At 41.3% G+C, this 19,629-nt stretch overlaps 1 protein-coding gene across 1 annotated transcript in view; it reads left to right on the top strand.

The window, feature by feature from the left end:
- Positions 1-19,629, top strand: part of CRB1 (crumbs cell polarity complex component 1) — a 201,718-nt gene that overhangs the window by 125,763 nt on the left and 56,326 nt on the right. Inside the window, exons 6-7 of the mRNA XM_030206747.1 lie at positions 402-1,355; positions 18,081-18,631. Of these exons, the coding sequence (XP_030062607.1) occupies positions 402-1,355; positions 18,081-18,631 (1,505 nt within the window). The remainder of the gene's footprint in view (positions 1-401; positions 1,356-18,080; positions 18,632-19,629) is intronic.

Here is a 19,629-nt window from a genome sequence, read left to right on the forward strand (position 1 = left end):
ATGACTTCCTCAGTAGGGTTGCATTTTTTTGTCTTTTTAAAAAATAGACTAAAATGATTATTGTCAATTGCCAATTTTATCACCTTTCCCATAACATTTTATATACCTTCCACAATTACCTATTATTATGGTTCAATGCGAATTATAGATCATAAGATCCTAGAGTATAACTAGGAATTTATAACTTTAAGAATAAATTTACAATATAATAAGTAACCTAACCCTTCAAAATTTTCTGAAGCAGAAATGTTTTTAACTTTTTATGAAACTGTATGAAATTACTTTCTAGCCTAATCCTATTTCTTTAATATATATTTGTTGTTCTGTTTCATCACATGGAAATTATAAAGCAGGCATTAGGTGAAAATTAGCCCTCAGTTCTTTTTTCTGTTATTTTCTAGGTGTCCATTGTGATCAAGATGTAGATGAATGTTATATGAACCCTTGCCAAAATGGTGGCACCTGTGAGAATGTTCCTGGATACTACCTCTGCCACTGTCCTCTAGAAAAGAAGGAGGGATACTTGTATGGTGGCTGGAATTGTACAGAAATCCTCACTGGCTGCATGAATCACACGTGCCAGAACGAGGGGTTATGTGTGCCCCATTTTCAAAATGATCAACATGGATACAATTGCACATGTCCTTCAGGCTACACAGGATCACACTGTGAAAGGACGACAACATTTTCCTTCCAGGGAAACAGCTTCCTTCACATTTCCAGTACTGCAGAGCCCGAAAAAGAATCATTTTACAACATAACACTACGCTTTCAAACTGTGCAACCTACAACTCTTCTGTTTCACCGAGGGAATAAAGATACTTTTATGGAGCTGGAACTGCTGAATGGTTATTTATACTTGTCCCTGTGCATCAATAACCAGTCAAAGATGCTCTTACATGTTTCACCGAATGTCAGTGACGGAGAATGGCATTCAGTAGAGGTAACCTTAGCCAGAGCTGTTAGTCTTAAATTGCTTGACAGCTCTTGTGTAGAGAAATGTGTAAATACAACCACTGCTACAGTAAGTAGTAATCAGCTGGCCCTTGCATTTCAGAGCACATTGTTGGGTGGTGTACCAGCTGGGGAGATAAGTAGCGACTCGTTCCTTAACATCTATAATATCCATTCTGAAACTTCATTTGTAGGCTGTCTTCAAGACATTCAAATAGACTCAAAGATGATTACCCCTGAGGACATATCATCTGAAATGTCGTTAAATGTCAAGGCAGGATGCAGTAAGAAGGATTGGTGTGAAAACCATCCTTGTCAGAATAGGGGACGATGTATCAACCTATGGCTGAGTTATCAGTGTGACTGCTATCGGCCCTATGAGGGACCAAATTGCTTGGGAGGTAAGAATGTACTCTAAGCATAAATGGCATTTCATGACATCTCAAAGCCTAAATGCAAAAATACAACTTCTGTATTGGTAACAAAACGCAATGACCTTCGAGCCATAGGTGATGATTATTATTGCCAACTGGGGAATAAACAGTTATTATCTTCTAGCTACTTCTATTGAAAGCTCAAATTGCAGCCATGCACAGAATCAAAACCATCGGTCAGAATATTCTGGCTGCACATACAAGAAAATTTAAGTTGCCTTGATTTGCTTACAGAAATCTAGTACAAGTCTGAGAAGAGGCAGTGCTGGAAGGTAAATAAGAGCCTAATGTATTGTTTTATTCCTCACAAACACAGTACAGGAGAGAAGTCTTAGGGGTCCTTTTATAAAGGCACGCTAGCATTTTTAGCACACGTTAACAATCAGCACACGCTAAATGCTAGATATACCCATAGGAATATATGGGTGTTGCTAGCATTTAGCGCATGCTAAAACTTAGTGCACGCTAAAAACGCTGCTATGTCTTTCCCCCATAGTGAATTGGGCGCTAAATGGTGCATGTTAAAATGGGCTGAAAAATCACGATCCATAATTGTAATTGTAAATCCCATGATTGTAACTGTAAACCCAGGAAATTACCTGCAGATGGGGATCTATCAAATCATGACTGTGTATTGCAAGAATAACAATCCTTGAAGCTGAGGAAAAATATGACATTTGTGACCATCCGTATAATTTTTTTTTACTGTCCACATATTTTTAAGAAAGCAAAAACTAAGTTGACTTTTAAAGGTTTTATGATAAGCTTAGAGAGCAACCCCAACCAGAGAACTAAAAAACACACCAGCAACAATACCCCTGGTGTGCTATTAAAAACATAAGTATACTCATCGTGGATTAAAAGGAAGAGAAGTGGGGTGGGGCGGGGAAAGGAGGGAGAGGACTCTGAATTCCCCATTGAACTACATATTAAAAATTCAGACCTGCCAAATGCAGCGTTCTCCCCAGAAATTGTTGCCAGCCGGTTGGCATGGAGCGGCCAGGTGGGAGTGGGGAAGTACTGCATAATTTATAAATGCAACCCCTGGGTGGTCAGTAAAAACAGCTGGGTAGTGCTCCCATTCAATAGCTGCTGGTGAGAACATTGCAAATGATTCTTGATAACTATCTTTATTAAGGAAATGTCAATTAATAGATGATATTTATGAAAGTACTTGTTTCCTGGCACCTGAAGTGCCATTTACTTTGAATCTAGAACCTTGCAGTGCAACTCTGTTGAAGCTTGAGAAGCCTTAATCCATAGCACTCTAACACAGTATTACATTTAGATTTAAAAAAAGAGTAATGTCCAACAACAGCCAAGAGAATGATTTTTGACGGTAAAAAATTTGACCATGTGACCCCACTACTGAGGGATTTACATTGGCTGTCAATAGATGCTCATATTGAATTCAAGGTGATATGTTGGTTTTTTTAAATAATTAACTGTTGTTACCCTTAAACCCTTGTTCAGTTAATTACATTTCCTGTTGCTTGTCCTGCATCAGGCTTTGGATCATTATAAGACTGGGCAGTCCTTCTGTAATTTAGGTTTGTTGTAACTATATCATGAAAGTTCATTTAATTTTCAGTCCAGTAGGGTTTGGAATTCTATTCCAATTCAGATACGGACAATTCTTAATTATGAGCCTCTTTTAAATTGCTGCACTAATGATTCTCGATGCAGCAAATGAGAGGAAGCCCATTCAGTTCCTACGGGTTTCCTCTCATTTGCTGTGCGAGAATCACTAGCGTGGCTTTGTAAAAGAAGTCCTAAATGATGTTTAGGAAAGCTTGGAAAACGTACTTATTTAATAAACATATGGTAGATCGTTTGTCGTTTATTTATTTACTATACTGTTTCTTATTGCATTCGCAAAACAGAACGGTTTACATCATAAAAACTAAAATTTATATTAAAAGACATAAAGAAATCCATTAATTTGATAGGAAAGCACTGCAAAACACTAACATTCATACTAAAAATATATAGACAATAAACAACCATCCATGCCAAAAATATAATTAAACATATTACTTATTAAAATGTATTCATTCTGTCTGTTTTTTTCCCTTTCATCCCAGATTATTATTGAACGTATTTTGAAACAAATATGTTTTCAGAAGCTTTTGATGTCATATTACTTGCTGTTCTATCTGTATGCAACCCACTTCAATTCCAAGCTGATTTCGGCGGGATATGAAAGCAGTAATAGAAAAGAACAGAGTAGAATAGAATAGAAGTTGTAAGCAATACTTAAAGCACAGTTTGAGTAGAGTTAAATTATGATTTTCATGCCTATATACAAAGAAGGTAATTTTGGAAGGTTAGCGTACATTTGCTTGCATAGGATCCAACTCTGTGGGTGCTTGAACAGCCCCAGTATTGAGCAAACTCTTTGACTATGTTCAAGGAAGGGTAATTTGCATATGGTTTAGCACCCCTATGGAGAAAGGCTAAAGTGGCTAGGGCTGCTCAGCTTGGAGAAAAGACAGCTGAGGGGAGATATGATAGAGATCTATAAAATAATGAGTGGATTGGAACAGGTAGACATGGGTGAATCACTTGCTTACTCTTTCCAAAAATACTAGGACTAGGGGGCACGCAAAGAAACTACTAAGTAATAAATTTAAAACAAATCGGAGAAATTATTTCTTCACTCAATGTGTAATTAAACTTTGGAATTTGTTGCCAGAGAATGTGGTAAAGGCAGTTAGCTTAGCATGGTTTAAAAACAGTTTGGATCATTTCTTAAAAGAAAAGTCCATAAGCCATTATTAAGATGAACTTGCTTATTTCTAGGATAAGGAGCATAAAATGTATTGTACTGTTTTGGGATCTTGCCAGGTACTAGTAACCTAGGTTAGCTACTGTTGGAAACAGGATGTTGGGCTTGATGGACCTTCAGTCTGTCCCAGTATGGCTACACTTATATTTTGAAAAATCGGCTCCTATATTTAGATGTGTAAATAGCAGGTGGACACATGTAAATGGCCCAATGTGTCTAAGGGTGGAAGTAGTTAAAGTGAGCTACCATTAAGACATGTGTTTTTACTGTTAACCCCAGTTATTATTAATTGGCCTTCTTGCATAAAATGGGACCTGTACTAGAACAGCATAAATCAGTGGTAAAATAGCACGTCTTAACAGTAGCTCATATTGATACTGTTCACAGCACACACAGTTTTCAAAGGGGCAGGATCTGGGCATGTATTTCTCATTTTGTAGTGGCAATGTATAAATACTTTAAAAAAATCTAGACATCATCATTTGCACCTTGCGGTGTAAGTATCAGCTAGCTGCTCATTTGCAGGAATGATTGACAGGACAATTGTACTTAACTATCTGGTATTTAAAATTACATTTAGAATGTAACAATGAGAGAAACTATATCAAACTAATAACACTGTATATTATTTCTCATATATAGTCCTTCTTATAATAGACCTCAGAGGTATTGTTGATGTAAACTTCCACTTTGAAGTTGTAAAACATCCAGAAATCAAACTTATGTGCCTCTCGTCATTGGTCAAACATTTATCATTTTTTTTATATATTTTACTTTTAAATTTTTAATTTTTTGAATAGAAACAAAATTTCTTTGTACTTAGCTTTGAATAAAGCTTCAAATCATTGAGACTTCTACCACTCCAAGGGCTCACACCGACACGTGTTTCGCCAACCAGGCTTTATCAATGAGAGAAACTGACATTTAAGTGGACTTATTTGGGTAGCAGTGCCTGCTATTCGGATAAGTCATGCTGCCAGGGCCATCCCAGGATTTTTTAAAAAGTTTTATTGAGAACAAGAACATCATACAAGCCAACAAAGAAGTACAGCTAGAAAATATAGCACAAAATTCCCCAACCCCAAACCCCACCCCAGGCTGTTACTTGATATTAAAAAAAAGAAAGAAAAAACAAACAAACCATCCCCTCCCCTTCCCCCTGAATTAAAGAAACCAGCCTATATCAATCTACAATCGAAGCAGAAAAAAGGAGAATCCAACAACAAAAGTATTAACTATCTCTAAACAACAGCAACCAAGAGCAACTCATGCCCTCTCTCCAGCCAAGATATATGTCCCAAATGTTATGAAAGGATTGAATATGTCCATTCTTCAATGCAGTCAACTTGGCCATAAGACAAATAGTCTAGCTTTTTTATACTTGATCTGTTGATGGCATGTGTTTTTGTTTCCAGTTTGCTTGCTGTAAAAAGATGGCAAGCCAGTTTATGCAAGTCCAGCTTGACGCCTACAGGTTTTACATGGAGTAAGCAATGCCACAGCTGCAAGGGATAGTGCCCTTCAGTGATCATGGCAAAAAGGTCTAACACTGACTGCCAGAAGATTTGAATCATTGGACATTGCCTCCAGATATGATAAAAGTCTCCAATCATATCACAGGCCACCAACATTGCACTGTGCCCATTTTAAACATTTTACTAAGGCAAGCCAGGCTGTAGTACCACATGTAAAGAATCTTATAACCATGGGAGTGGCTGCAGATACTTTTAATAATTTCTTTAAAATCTTTTGCAAGTTGCATAGTCAAGTGGTTAGTGAATGTCAGTTCCCACTTAGCCATATAAGTTAGTATAGGAATGGTATGGGAATGTAGAGTCCGATAAAGGTGTGATATTGCTCTCCTATGTGGACCACATCTTAGTTCTTGCTCAAGCAAAGTTTCAGATAAAACAAGTTCACTCCTAGCCTGTCTGATTATCAAGTCTATAATTTGTCTATATGCAAAGAAATCCTGGGGTCTCATGCCAAATTCCTCCTTGAGATCCTCCCATGAAATTAATTCTCCTTCCTCCCATATTTGATTATAAGTAACCTGAGGTATCCCTTCTAAATCTGTTAGTGCATAAAGAATTGGAGTAGAAAGGAAATACCACCACTCTAGAAACCATTTCACATGGCAGGTAAGCCAAGTGATGAGAGGTATTTCATTAAACTAGGCAGGGGCTGATCTAAGGCCAAGGCTTGTTGCCTGGGGATCCATGATACTGCCCACAAAGGGGTTCCCCCCAGAGATGTTTGCTACATATGGAGCCATGGCATAGATTCTCCCTGCAGCCATGCTGATATAATCCGAAGTTGACCTGCCATATGATACAGTTCAAAACTGGGAACACCTATGACACCATGTTTCTGGCTAGGGAGTTTCCTAGACCATATATAGTGAAATACTTTTCATTTGAGCTTAAGAAAAAACTTTTTGGGAATTGGGATCGGGAGGGCCATAAAGAGATACAAAAGTTTGGAGAGCAGGATCACTTTTACAGTCCTCCCTAGCCAAGATAAATTAAGACCTTCCCAACAGTGCAATTCCCCCAACAACTCCTGAAGATACATTACGAAATTAAGGGCATAGAGGTCAGAAATAAAGCAGGACAAATGTACGCCCAAGCATTTAATGGAGGTAGCCACCTAGCGAAAGGGATGCTTGTCTCAGAAGTTCTTGTTGCAATACCGGTGGGATAATGAAATTAAGGATCTCAGATTTAGTCATTTTATTGCGAAACCCAGACACCGCTCTAAAGTCATTCAAGGAGGTGATCACCTGTGGCAAGGAAACAGTGGGATCTGTTAGGGAAATCAGAATGCCATCAGCAAACAACATTATTTTATGTCATTTCCCCCTACAGTTAATTCCCATTATAGCCTCATTAAGACGGATAGATTGCACAAAGAGCTTAATGGAGAGTGCAAATAACAGAGGGGAGAGTGCACAAACTTGTCTAGTGCCCCTGTAAGATTGGACTTGATCTCCAACTTCCACTCATGGATTTCTTCTACTGGGGAAGCTATCTGCTTATTAAGAGACTGCGGAGAGAGATCCGCAGTAGCAGCGGGCTGCATTGAAGTCAGTGAGTCGGGCCCCGACGGCGCCATCTTGATTGCTCCCATGGTCAGGGACTCAGGTGCTTAATAGGCAAAATCCTGCAGATTCGGGTGTCCTGACACCGACATACTCTGTCCTAGCATGCTAGAACAACTATTACTCACAGTGCCAAGAGAAAATCGCAGTGGAGGAGCTCACAGTGAGGGATACATTAAGTTATATCCTCAGGAAATGTGGAGACTCAGCTCAAGTGGCCATCTTGGATGCTGATGTCACTTCCTCCCCCATCCCAGGATTTTCAGTGGTATTATCCAAGTAAATGCTAATAAAATCACCACAGACCGCCCCAGAACTATTTGGTTACTACTGGAGCGGTCTGTGGGTGGAGTGAGGGCGGTCTTGTCAGTTAACAGGTTAGCGATGATAGTCCACTAATCAGATAACTATCTGCTTAGTTAGGATAGCAAGAAGGCGATGCTAACTTTATCCAGTTATCTATCCAGATATTGGATGGAATATCACTGATATCTGGATAGTGCCAGAGGTCAGCATTGAATCTGGATATTCCACAATAGCCACTATCCAAATACTGGTGCTGAATAAATATCTGGATTTAATTCAGCCATGGTGACTAGCGTTTCAAAAAAAACAAAACAAAACGCTGACCTCCCCAGCTGAATATTGCCCTGAAAGTTTTCTAGGTTTACTTCTTAATTGGCTTCTATTGGTTATCCAGTGTTGTAAAATTCAGTATTTATGTGTGTAAATGCTGACATAATCATGTGTAGATTGCAAAATGGCTATTCACATATGTACATACCTGCACGTATACCTTCAAAACTCTTTTTCTAACATGTATTTTGCAATAATATGGCTGTTCCTACTGTATGTACTGCAAACTAAACATGAATTTCCCTCATCCTTTTAGATGTTTTTCACTCACTACCTGTCAAGCTCTCAGCTTTTGGACATATACATGAAAGATGTCTGATTTGATGAAGAGAAAGAAATCAAATCAGATTTCAAATGTGGCAAAGTAATTCCTTGGAAAATTCTGAGATCAGGACTTATGTGATTGGCAGCAGGTGCTAACCATGTAAATCATTTGTGCTAAAACATTGCCACAAGCAATGCTTAGCTTTTGGCTATATAAATCACTATACATCCAAAATATAAATATTTTAATTTTGGCAAGATTTACAGTTGGGCTTGGGAGAGGGGGGGGGGCAACAAAAACTGTATGTGATATATCAATTAAAGCTGAAATGTCAAATGTGAAATTATGGAATTATCCCAAAACACCTTACATCCTAAGTACATAAGTATTGCCATAGTGGGACAGACTGGAGGCCAATCCAGGTTGCAAGTAACTGGCAAGATCCCAAAACAGTACATTGTATGCTGCTTATCCTAGAAATAAACAATGGATTTTCCCCAAGTCCATTTTAATAATGGCTTATGGACTTTTCTTTTAGGAAATTATCCAAACCTTTTTTAAAGACTGCTAAGCCAACTGCTTTTACCACATTCTCTGGCAACAAATTCCAGAGTTTAACAACATGTTGAGTGAAGAAATATGGTTTCCAATTCATTTTAAATTTACTTCTTTGTAGCTTCATTGCGTGCCCCCTAGTCCTAGTATTTTTGAAAGAGTAAACAAGTGATTCACGTCTACCTGTTCTACTCCACTCATTAACTTATAGGCTTCTATCATATCTCCCCTCAGCTGTCTTTTCTTCAAGCTGAAGAGCCCTAGCCACTTTAGCCTTTCCTCATAGGAAAGTCATGCCATCCCTTTTATCATTTTCGTCACCCTTCTCTGTACCTTATCTAATTCCACTATATCTTTATCAAACAGGGTTTAGAAAAAGCCACAGCACTGAAACAGCACTTATCGGGATCACTTCATTTCTCCAACAATTTGTTCAAGATAAGAATGTGGTCCTTATTTCCTTAGACCTATCCTCAGCTTTTGATACCATGATCATGCCTATTTACTCCTCCATCACCTACAGGAAACAGGCATCACAGATACAGCACTTGTTTGGTTTGCCTCATGTCTTTCCGGACGCTCTACTGTGGTTCATTAGCGTGATTCACAGTCTCACTCCTACTCTCAGGAGTCTCTCAGGGCTCACTGTTAGCTCCTATATTATTTAACCTTTTCTTTGCCCCGCTCCTTTGCTTGGCACAATCTGTAAGCCTCACTTTTTATTATTTACAGATGATATTCAGATCTTATAACCTATTGACCATACCTCTTCACATACTTTGTCACTCAAACTTGATCTGTTGGTAGCCTTGTTCAATTTCCACAGGCTGAAATTGAATCTGGAAAAATCTTCTGCTGTCCTTTTCGTCAGAACTACAGGCAAGCAGCAAAATTTCATTCCATTCCATTATAAAAGTATTGGGTGTTATACTCAACCAAAATCTGAATTATAGAGCACAGATCTCTAGTGTTAATCAACATAGTTTCTATAAATTGAAGATGATCTATTCAGTCCAAAATCTCTTTTCTATTTCAGCTCTTTGTGTTTTGTCCACTCTTTTATAATCAGTCAATTAGACTATTGTAATGCTCTATATAATGGCATACGTCAATCAGATATTAGATGCCTCAAGACTATCCAAACTTTGACAGTTAAACTACTGACTAATTCCAAAAAGTACGATCATGTCACATCATTACTACAGGATGAATATTGGCTCCATATCAGTCACAGAATAAATTTCAAGATTCTATATTTAGTTCACAAGGTATTCCACTCTATTTATCCAGATTATTAATTCTGTATATTCCCACAAGATCACGTGGAGGGGCATAATCGAACGTGAACGCCTATCTCCATGGGTGTCTATTTCCGAGAATGAGTACGTGAAGGGGTGGGACAGACCATATTTTTGAAAAAATGGGCGTTCATCTTTCGTTTCGAAAATATGGTTTGTACGGACCAAAATGCCATGGATTTAGTCATTTGTGAGCTGGGCATTTGTTTTTTTTTAGCGATAATGGAAAATAAAAATGCCCAGCTCAGAAACGTCCTAATCCAAGCCATTTGGTCATGGGAGGGGCCAGGATTCATAGTACACTCGCCCCCCTGACATGCCAGGACACCAACTGGACACCCTAGAGGTCAGTGCGGTGGACTTCAGAAAATGCTCCCACATGCATAGCTCCCTTACCACGGGTGCTGAACCCCCAACCGCCTCCCCCAAAACCCACTACCCACAAATGTACAACACTACCATAGCTCTTAGGGGTGAATGGGGCACCTAAATGTGGGTACGGTGGGTTTTGGAGGCCTCCCATTTACCAGCATGTGTTACAGGTGGGGGGGGGATGGGCCTGGGTCCCGCCTGCCTTAAGTGCACTGTGGTACCCACTAAAAGTGCTCCAGGGACCTGCATACACGCAGGCCTCTAGGACTTGTTGCTGCTGTATAACCTTGGCACACCAGTTGACACCTGAAGACTAATCTCTTTGAAAAAGTCCTTTATTTGAATAAGCATGTTTACTCACAGTTAACTGCAGATCAGAAGTTGTGCCCCACTGGCAAAGAGTCTTCCTGGTACTGAGATTAGTAGTAGGTCAGAGCTGGCAGAATGCTGTACAATGCCCTCTTTCAGCAACATTCAAGGGAAGAACTAAGTTCTGTAACTTGGCTAACACATGAAAGCAGTGGTGTGCTGGAGCCGGCTCGCACCAGCTCGCAAGAGCCGTTTGTTAAATTTTTAAGAATTTTGGGAGCCGGTTGTTATTGTAGCTACTTTAACAACCGGCTCCCAAAATTTGGGTTTGGATACTCTCCTGGCATCGGCGTCCCCCTCCTCTATATCTGTGGCTTCCTGCGCTCAATTTTTGCCCCCCTGCACCTCCTTGCCTCTTGTACTGCCGGCCGCGGAGCACATAATTTTTTTAAAGCAGTGCTGGTATTCGTCAGCAGGGAACAGGCTGTTTCAGCCAATCCCGGGGCCTTTCTTCAGCCCTACGGGGTGGGACAGGCTGAAGGAAAGCCCCTGGGATTGGTTGAAGTAGCCTGTTCCCTGCTGACGTATACCAGCACTGCTTAAAAAAAAACTGATCGCGCCGCGGCCGAGTGTGTGTGTGCTCACTTGCGCGCCTTCTTGATGTTGCCAGTAGTTGTCTCTATGCCCCCCTGATCGCCAGTTCCTCAATTTGGACCTGTGCCGGTGCAGGCCCTTCCCTACCAGTTCTGTGCCTGCACAGTTTTCTGACATCACCGCCCTCTAGCAAAGCGACGTCAAGCACCAATGCAGCCCAACCAGAGCTTCCCCTCTTCCCACTCCTGCCATCGCAATCCTCTGAACACCACAGCACTCTACCACCTCCTGAACCTGCTGCTACACTTCTGGGAGCGTGGTCCAACACTCTCCCCACTGTTCCCAGAAATCTTCCAGCCTTGTGGCACCCGCCAATGTCAGCAGCAACATTCCGTCTCAGGCCCTGCCTCACCAGCAACCCCGTTCCTGCACCAGCCCCCAGAACCCAGAAGGTGTCTCTGTTGGCGGGTCCCCTCCCAATCTGCTCTTATTGTCAGAGAGAGCAGATTATCAGGAGAAAGGGACCTGCAGCACCATCAGAGAGGATGAAGTCAGAGGAGCCACAGAAAGTGTGAGTCTGGGATGGAGGGTGGAGGGAGCTAGAGCAGATCGGATTGAATAAGAGCTGCTGCATCCACATTGTGTTTAATTGTTGGTAGCATTTTTATTTAATCTTATTTATATTTTCAAACATACCAGCCTGCTGCTGCAGCATACGAATGTACTAGAGAAAATATAACTTTTTATAGGTAGAGTAGTAATTTGTTATAGATCGTAATTAGTGTGTCATTTGGAGGAGGGGCTGGTTACAGGGACACCCTAGCATGTGTTCTATACTTGCAGAGATTTTTTTTTCTCCTGGTAAAAGGTCCACTAAAAGAGACATCATATCATGAGAATCAGGTGCTCAACATTCAGAGTTTCTATCTATCTGTTTACTTATTTTTGGCATTTTATCATTAGATTAGAACCTGGGAGCATTTAAAAATCTTTCTTTTTTCTGGAGAGAGTAATGCATTGCCCCCTCCCAGGCTCGCTCCCTAGGCTTAGCCAGTCTTGCAATTTGGGGGGGGGGGGGGTAGACTGGGACCTCTGCGCCCCCCCCCCCCCCTGGGGAGAGAGCCTGTTGTTAAAAATTTACCAGCACACCACTGCATGAAAGGAATCTAAAACTGTGTTACAAAAATGGCCACTACCTCATGGACTACCGGAAACAAAACAGGGCACACTCTGACCCAGTAAGCAGGGGGAGAAGCACCATGGGAGTAGAGCCCACTACCCTACACCCGCCACAATGCATTGCTGATGTGACTCTGCAGTGCACCTAACAGAAAAGGTGTCACACTTACCCGAGACCCACATCAGAACCAGGGAAAGCCTGTCAGAGGATAGAACACATTCTGCTGTCATGAAGGTGGGTACGGAATTTGAGGCTGGCATAGAGGCTGGAAAAAAAAGTTTTTAAAGTGGGTTTTTTTTGGTGGGAGGGGGTTAGTGACCACTGGGGGAGTCAGAGGAGGTGATCCCCGATTCCCTCCGGTGCTCATCTGGTCAGTTGAGGCACTTTTTGGGGACATGGACCTGAAAAAAAGGGTCCAAATAAAGCGGACCAAATTCTCGTCCATAACACCCTTCTTGTTTCAATTATCAGCTAAAGACACCCATCTCTCCTCGGCCGATAACCACGCCCCAGTCCCACCTTCGCCATGCCTCTGACACGCCCCATCAACTTTGTTCGTTCCTGCAATGGAGTGCAGTTGAAGACGACCAAAATCGGCTTTCGATTATACCTATTTGGTCGCACACGGGAGAAAGACGCCCATCTCCTGATTTGGGTCGAAATATGGGCGTCTTTCTCTTTCGAAAATAAGCTGGTTAGTAGTCCCGCCATTTCATGTAATTACACTTGACACCTAAGGGTGAAGATGCTTAATGTTTCCGGTCCCTTCCTTAAGTTCCTTGGGAATAAAATTCTGTCATCTTTACAGTTAAAGACATCTTTACCTATTTTTAGGAAACAAATACAAGCTCTTTTATTCAAAGTTGCCTTTAGAACCTAGTTCTCTTACCCCTAGAATCCCCCCAACTTGCTGGATCTGAATTGAATTGAATGCTGGTGTTGATGCTGCCAAATATGTAAGCAGCTTTCTTTCTTTTCTTTTTTTGTATTTAGAACTACTTATAACTGTCTAGGATATCTTTTTTCTCCTTATAGTTTCTTCACTCTCTTCTTTGCTATCCTATAAAGAAAATGGCATTCCTTTCTTTTTCAATTAATTTTATAGTGTTGTACATGGCCTAGAAGGTGATATATCAAATTTTAAATAAACTCAGAAACATGGAAACTTTCTTGAAGTCAGATACAGTCTTCGTCTCCATTGGGGGGCCATTCCACACCCTTTCCCTTCTCTTCCCCCCCCCCCCCCCCCACCACACTGTGAAAGAGATTTCAAAATCTTTGTGTATTGCATCATTTCAGAGTCAGTAGCCATTAAAATCTTACTCTCTAATATTTAAACTCTGGTTGGTGTTGCTTTAAACCAGCAACTGTGACATTTAAACGTGTACTTGGATATTCAATATGGGGAGGGGTGGATTTCCATTACTGAAAATTATCTGGGTACTGCCAATATTCATCCCAAGGACCCGGATAACAGATCAGACAAGTTAGAACAGAGGTATTGCTATTCTAATTTGTCCAAATAATTATCCAGATACCGGCGCTATATATTTGCTGTACCCATGTAGTTTATAGTTTATTAGGGCTTAATATACCACCTGGACTAACTTGCAGATCTAAGCTGTTTATGGCTAAAACAAAATTTCAAAGTAGGAAAGGACCTACAGTCTTAGACATGAAAGAGTACCACAGACACCCGAGAGCAGGGGAAAGTGTAAGAAGGGGAGGGATGGGAGGGGGAGGAAATCGAATAGGGTAGATTGGGTATTTGGTAAAGCAGTGGGAAAACCAGTTGTAGCACTTGTCTTTAGTAAGTTAATAGGGGCTGAAAGCCTGCCCAAAAAGCCAGGCCTTCAGAACAGTGGCTTAGCCACAGGTGGGCCTGGGTGGGCCAGGGCCCACCCACTTAGGGTTCAGACCCACCCAACAGTAGCACATGTTTAGCGGTAGCTGGTGGGGATCCCAAGCTCCACCAGCTGAACACTTCCCCCTGATGGTAATGAAAACGCTACTCTCCATGATACCGGCATCTGCACATGCTCAGTTTTCAGCGCATGCCTGCAGCAGACTGCCAAGGAGGAAAGAAGCGTTTTCCCGCCAGCTGAGATATTTTTTGGGTGGTGGTGGTGGAGAGGGAGAACACTTGGTGCCCACCCACTTCTTGCCTAGGCCCACCCAAAATCTGTTGTCTGGCTACGCCTCTGCTTCAGAACGGATTTGAAGTTCTTGAATGATAATTCAGCACCGATAGTTAATGGAAGGAAAGTCCAAAAAGAAGGGACTGTAAAAGGCTCAATATCTGGTCAATTCCAACTGAGCAGATCTGGGACCGGAGAGGACTAAGCGATGATCATTTTTAGAACGGAGAAGTTGGGTGGGGGTATTTGGAATAGTAAGGGAAGCCAGATTTTTTTTTGGGGGGAGGGCGGTCCTATGAGCTTTGAAAGTAAGTTCCTGCTCTACAGGAAGATAACTTCTGGCTCCACCCCTTGACCACAGTGGCACAATGCCGGAGCAGTCAATAAAGACTTTCAGTGGCATTACCCTGGCAATCAGCACTTATTTGGATAAGGACTGCTGTTTATTGATCCATTATAATTGTACTGTAATATAAAAAACTATGAAAGATAACTCTAACAGATGTTTGTGAAGTCTGCTTCACGTTCAAGTTTAGTTTGATTTTGATATACTGTAAAATTATATCAAGATATATAAGCGGTTTAGCAAAATCAGTATGTTGGGGAGTACACTACTACTACTACTAATAGCATTTATATAGCGCTACCAGACGCATGCAGCGCTGAACATTTGACAAAGAGAGACAGTCCCTGCTCAAAGAGCTTACAATCTAGGTAAAACAGACAGACAAGACATTATGGGCAAGGGAATTACAGGGTAAAGAGGAACAGGGGAGGAGAAGTGCAATGAGTAGCGGTTAGGAGCCAAAGGCAGCAGTGAAAAGGTGAGCCTTCAGCATAGATTTAAAAACAGGTAGAGATGGAGCTAGACGTATGGGCTCGGGAAGACGGTTCCAGGCATAAGGTGCCACAAGATAAAAGGAACGAAGTCTGGAGTTAGCGGTGGAGAAGGGGGACGACAAGATAGACTTGCTCAGAGAGCAGAGTTCACGGGGAGGAATGTAAGGAGAAATGAGAGAGGAGAGGTAATGAGGGGTCATAGAGTGGATGCATTTAAAGGTTAGTAAAAGAAGTTTGAATTGTATACAGAAGCGGACAGGGAGCCAGTGAAGAGACTTGAGAAGTGGGCTAGTGTGGGCATAACGATTCTGGCGGAAAATAAGTCGAGCTGCAGAATTCTGAACAGATTGGAGAGGAGAAAGATGATTGAGCGGAAGACCAGTGAGAAGTAAATTGAAATAGTCCAGGCGAGAAGTAACAAGGGTGTGAATAAGGGTTTTGGTGGCGTGTTCAGAAAGGAAGGGGCGAATTTTGCTAATGGTAAAGATAAAGAAGCAACAAGTTTTGGCGATTTGTTGAATATGAGCAGAGAAGGAGAGAGAAGAGTCGAAGATGACTCCAAGGTTACGAGCCGAGGAGACAAGGAGGATATGAAAGCCATTAACAGAGATAGATAATGGGAAAAGAGGGGAGGATGGTTTTGGGGGGGGGGGGGCGGAAATGAGAAGGGAAACAGAGGAAAGGACAAGAGGCAAAGCAAGTTGCAATCTGATGGGGAGTAGTAGGGTATAGAGAGTGGGGAGGAACAAAAGGTGATGCACAGCATAATGGGTTTATAGTAAACCAGGTAAGAGCAGGTCAAGTTTGTGGGAACACTTGGGTGAAAAATTATGGCTTAAGATTAACTTTGAACTTATGAAAAGAGGGTTCAGTCCTGAATAAGAGGGGAAAGGTGTTTCAAAGAGATGGAGGTGGTGGACTCTGGTCCTGGGGAACTGGGGATCTGAGTTCAATTCCCACCTCAGGTACAGGCAGCTCCTTGTGACTCTGAGCAAGTCACTTAACCCTCCATTGCCCCAGGTACAAATAAGTACCTGTATATAATATGTAAGCCGCAGTTAGCCTGCCATGAGTGGGAAAGCGCGGGGTACAAATGTAACAAAAAAAACACTAAAAGAAGTATTTTGAAGGGCATCTAGCCATATATGATGAAAGGAGGGGACATTACGCAGATGCTGTTACAATTTCCCCAATAGGTTGAAAAACATTGTTGGATACTAGCATAGCATCTGTGATATGCTAGTTCCCTTTTCTTTATGAAGTAAAATCAAAACCATTCCAGTCTGAGAGACGCTAATCCTTACATTCAGACCAACAGCATGATGATGTAAAGTTTGGAACCTTAATTGTTCCCCCAGATCATAAATGTGTCTCCAGCATGTGAATCCTAGACACAATTTTTGCAAACATTTTAAGTTGCTGTATGTATAAAATTAAAGTTTCTATACGTGCACTCACAGGTAGACATGTTAGAGAAATCAGAAAAATAGAGGACCCAGGTATTTTAATTAATATACTCTATTAACTGACATTTCCTTGCCTTATATCAGACTGTTATTAAGAGTCATTTGGCAGGCCTGAATTATTAATAGGTAATTCAGCTGGGAATACAGAGTGATTGACCATTTACCCTCCTCCTCCCCATACTGCCCAGTTTCGGTTCCCCAGCATGGATACACACCATGGCAACAGATAAACCTGATGGTCTTTTAATTGTTATTTATTTGCATCAAATGGGATGTGCAGGTATAAAACTGGTATGAGAAGACATATCCACTTGATAAACAAAATTACTGCTCGTTAAAAGGGAAGTACCGCCGGGCTATCACAGCAGTGCCGGTGGTAGTTCCCACCCCCAGCGCACATCATATCTAGAACTATACAAATATTTTTATTTTTGTAGTGCCGGTGTGTACCCAGTAATTGGGTAGTGTCATGCGGTTCCCGGTTACCGCCAGGATAGCTCATGAGCCCTTACCGCCACCTCAATGGGTGGCAGTAAGTACTCCCTCCTGAAATGGCCATGTGACAAGTGCTTTGCTTGCCGCACAGCCATTTCCTTAAAAAAATAAAGACCTGTCTTTTACCTGCTGCGGTAAAAGAGGGCCTCGGTGTGCATCAAAATCACGCACAGACGCTAGTGCAGGCTTCCTTTTGCCACAGCTTCGTAGAAGGGGCCCTTAGTTTCATAGTCATCCCCATGCTACTCTGCTGTCCAAAAGCCTATTGCTTCTAAATGTGTCCATGTTCTTCCCCCTCACCATTTCTCTATTCTTGCCAACAAATACTATGCATCATGCCATCTTAATTCCCAGTCATCCACTTTTTGTGTTCCCTCACATAGGCAAATTCCTGCCATTCTGCTTTTAGTTGGTTACCACCCCATCTCCAAAATATTACTTCTTTAGGTTCAGACTCAACTCAAATCTTTCAGTTTGCGTGTCTAGATCTAAGTTCTATGTTTTCACTGTATTACTGGCCAGCTCCTTGTTTAATTATGGACTGTTTTTTAATCCATTTGACATTTTTATTCTTATTGTGAAGTATTCTGGCTTGAGTGCCCCATAAAGAGCAAAATGAATAAATAATATCACATTTTTTCTCCCTCCTCAACAAGAATACATAGCAGGCAGATTTGGACATGAAAATTCAAGAGGATATGCTGCTTTTCCAGTTGATGATAGCCCAGATGAAAACGTTTCCATATCAATGTTTGTGAGAACACGCAAATCATCAGGTGTGTTACTGGCTCTGAAGAACAGTACATCTCAGTTCCTTAGGCTCTTGCTTGAAAATGGAAGACTAGCTCTTTTGACATACCATAACCTTAAATTACTTGGCAAGCAGATTATTAATGATGGAAATTTTCACTTGATATCTTTGAAACTGGAACAACAGAAAGTTAAATTGTTTCAGTCTTCTCAAAATCTTGGCCACATCTCAGATCCCTCACTGAAAGTTCAAAGTAAGGACATCATCTATATTGGAGGCCTCCCAGATCAGCAGGAGACTGTTATAAATGGTGGTTATTTCAAAGGCTGTATCCAAGATATCAGGTTGAATAGTCAGCATTTGGAGTTCTTTCCTACCACTTCTTCAAAATACTCCATGAGCCACCAAAAGCTCATCAACGTGACACCTGGCTGTGCTGGTGACAACTTCTGCAAGGTAAAAGTTTATTCTTGTACCATGGAAGATGGAATGAGTCCACCATTAATGCAGTCAGTTTTCAGGGATCTAGTTAATGAAATATGGTAATGTTAATGCAAGCGTGTATTAAATTTGCATTTATATGCATTAATGTTATTAATTGTATGGTAATGAGATGCAGAAGTATACAAATTACTCCAAACTCTGTTATCATAGATAAACTGGACACAAATTGAACAGCACAAATATTTGTACAAATGTGTCAGTGCCAAAATCTTTACTACAGCTCAAGAGGTTGTGACATTTTTGCGTGAATACTAGCATTAATTAATCTACTTTGACACAATTTGCATATAACTCCTGTATTCATTAAAACAGGGTGTGCACACTACAATTTTAGGGGTCCATTTACCAAGCTGCAGTAAAAAGGGCCCTGCGGTAGTGGCGGGGGCTGTTTTTGCCGGGCACTAGGGCCCTTTTTACTGCAACAGGTAAAAAGCCCCTAAAAAAGACATGGCCATGTGGTAGGATTATTCTTACCGCATGGTCATGGGGGGGGGAGAGGGGGGAGCACTTACCTTCACCCATTGAGGTAGTGGTAAGGGCTCCCGTGGTAACCGGATAGCGCTGATTAATGCCATGTTAGCGCTGCACTAGAAATCACAGAATTATTTTCTGTAGCACTGGAAATGGAGAACTCTTGAGGAGGAACTACCACCAGTGGCTGCGATGGGCCGGTGGTAGATCCGGCTTGTCGCACGGCAACCCTTTAGTAAAAGGGCGTCTTAATGTGCTTTGACAAAAAGACCCTATGAAGTCTACTGGTGGATAATTTTATAACAATGCCCAGGTGTAAAGTATAAAAAGATGTCTATTTTATAAAATAATACCCAGGTGCCTAAAATCCTATAATGACTGCCAGTAGCACACAAATGCTCTTGCATAAATTTACCCTTGCTCCAAAGAAGGTGCAAATATGTATGTGTGCTGTAGGCATGTACACATTTAGGAGGGAA

Source organism: Microcaecilia unicolor, chromosome 6 (assembly GCF_901765095.1).
Source record: "Microcaecilia unicolor chromosome 6, aMicUni1.1, whole genome shotgun sequence".
Taxonomy (NCBI): Eukaryota; Metazoa; Chordata; class Amphibia; order Gymnophiona; family Siphonopidae; genus Microcaecilia; species Microcaecilia unicolor.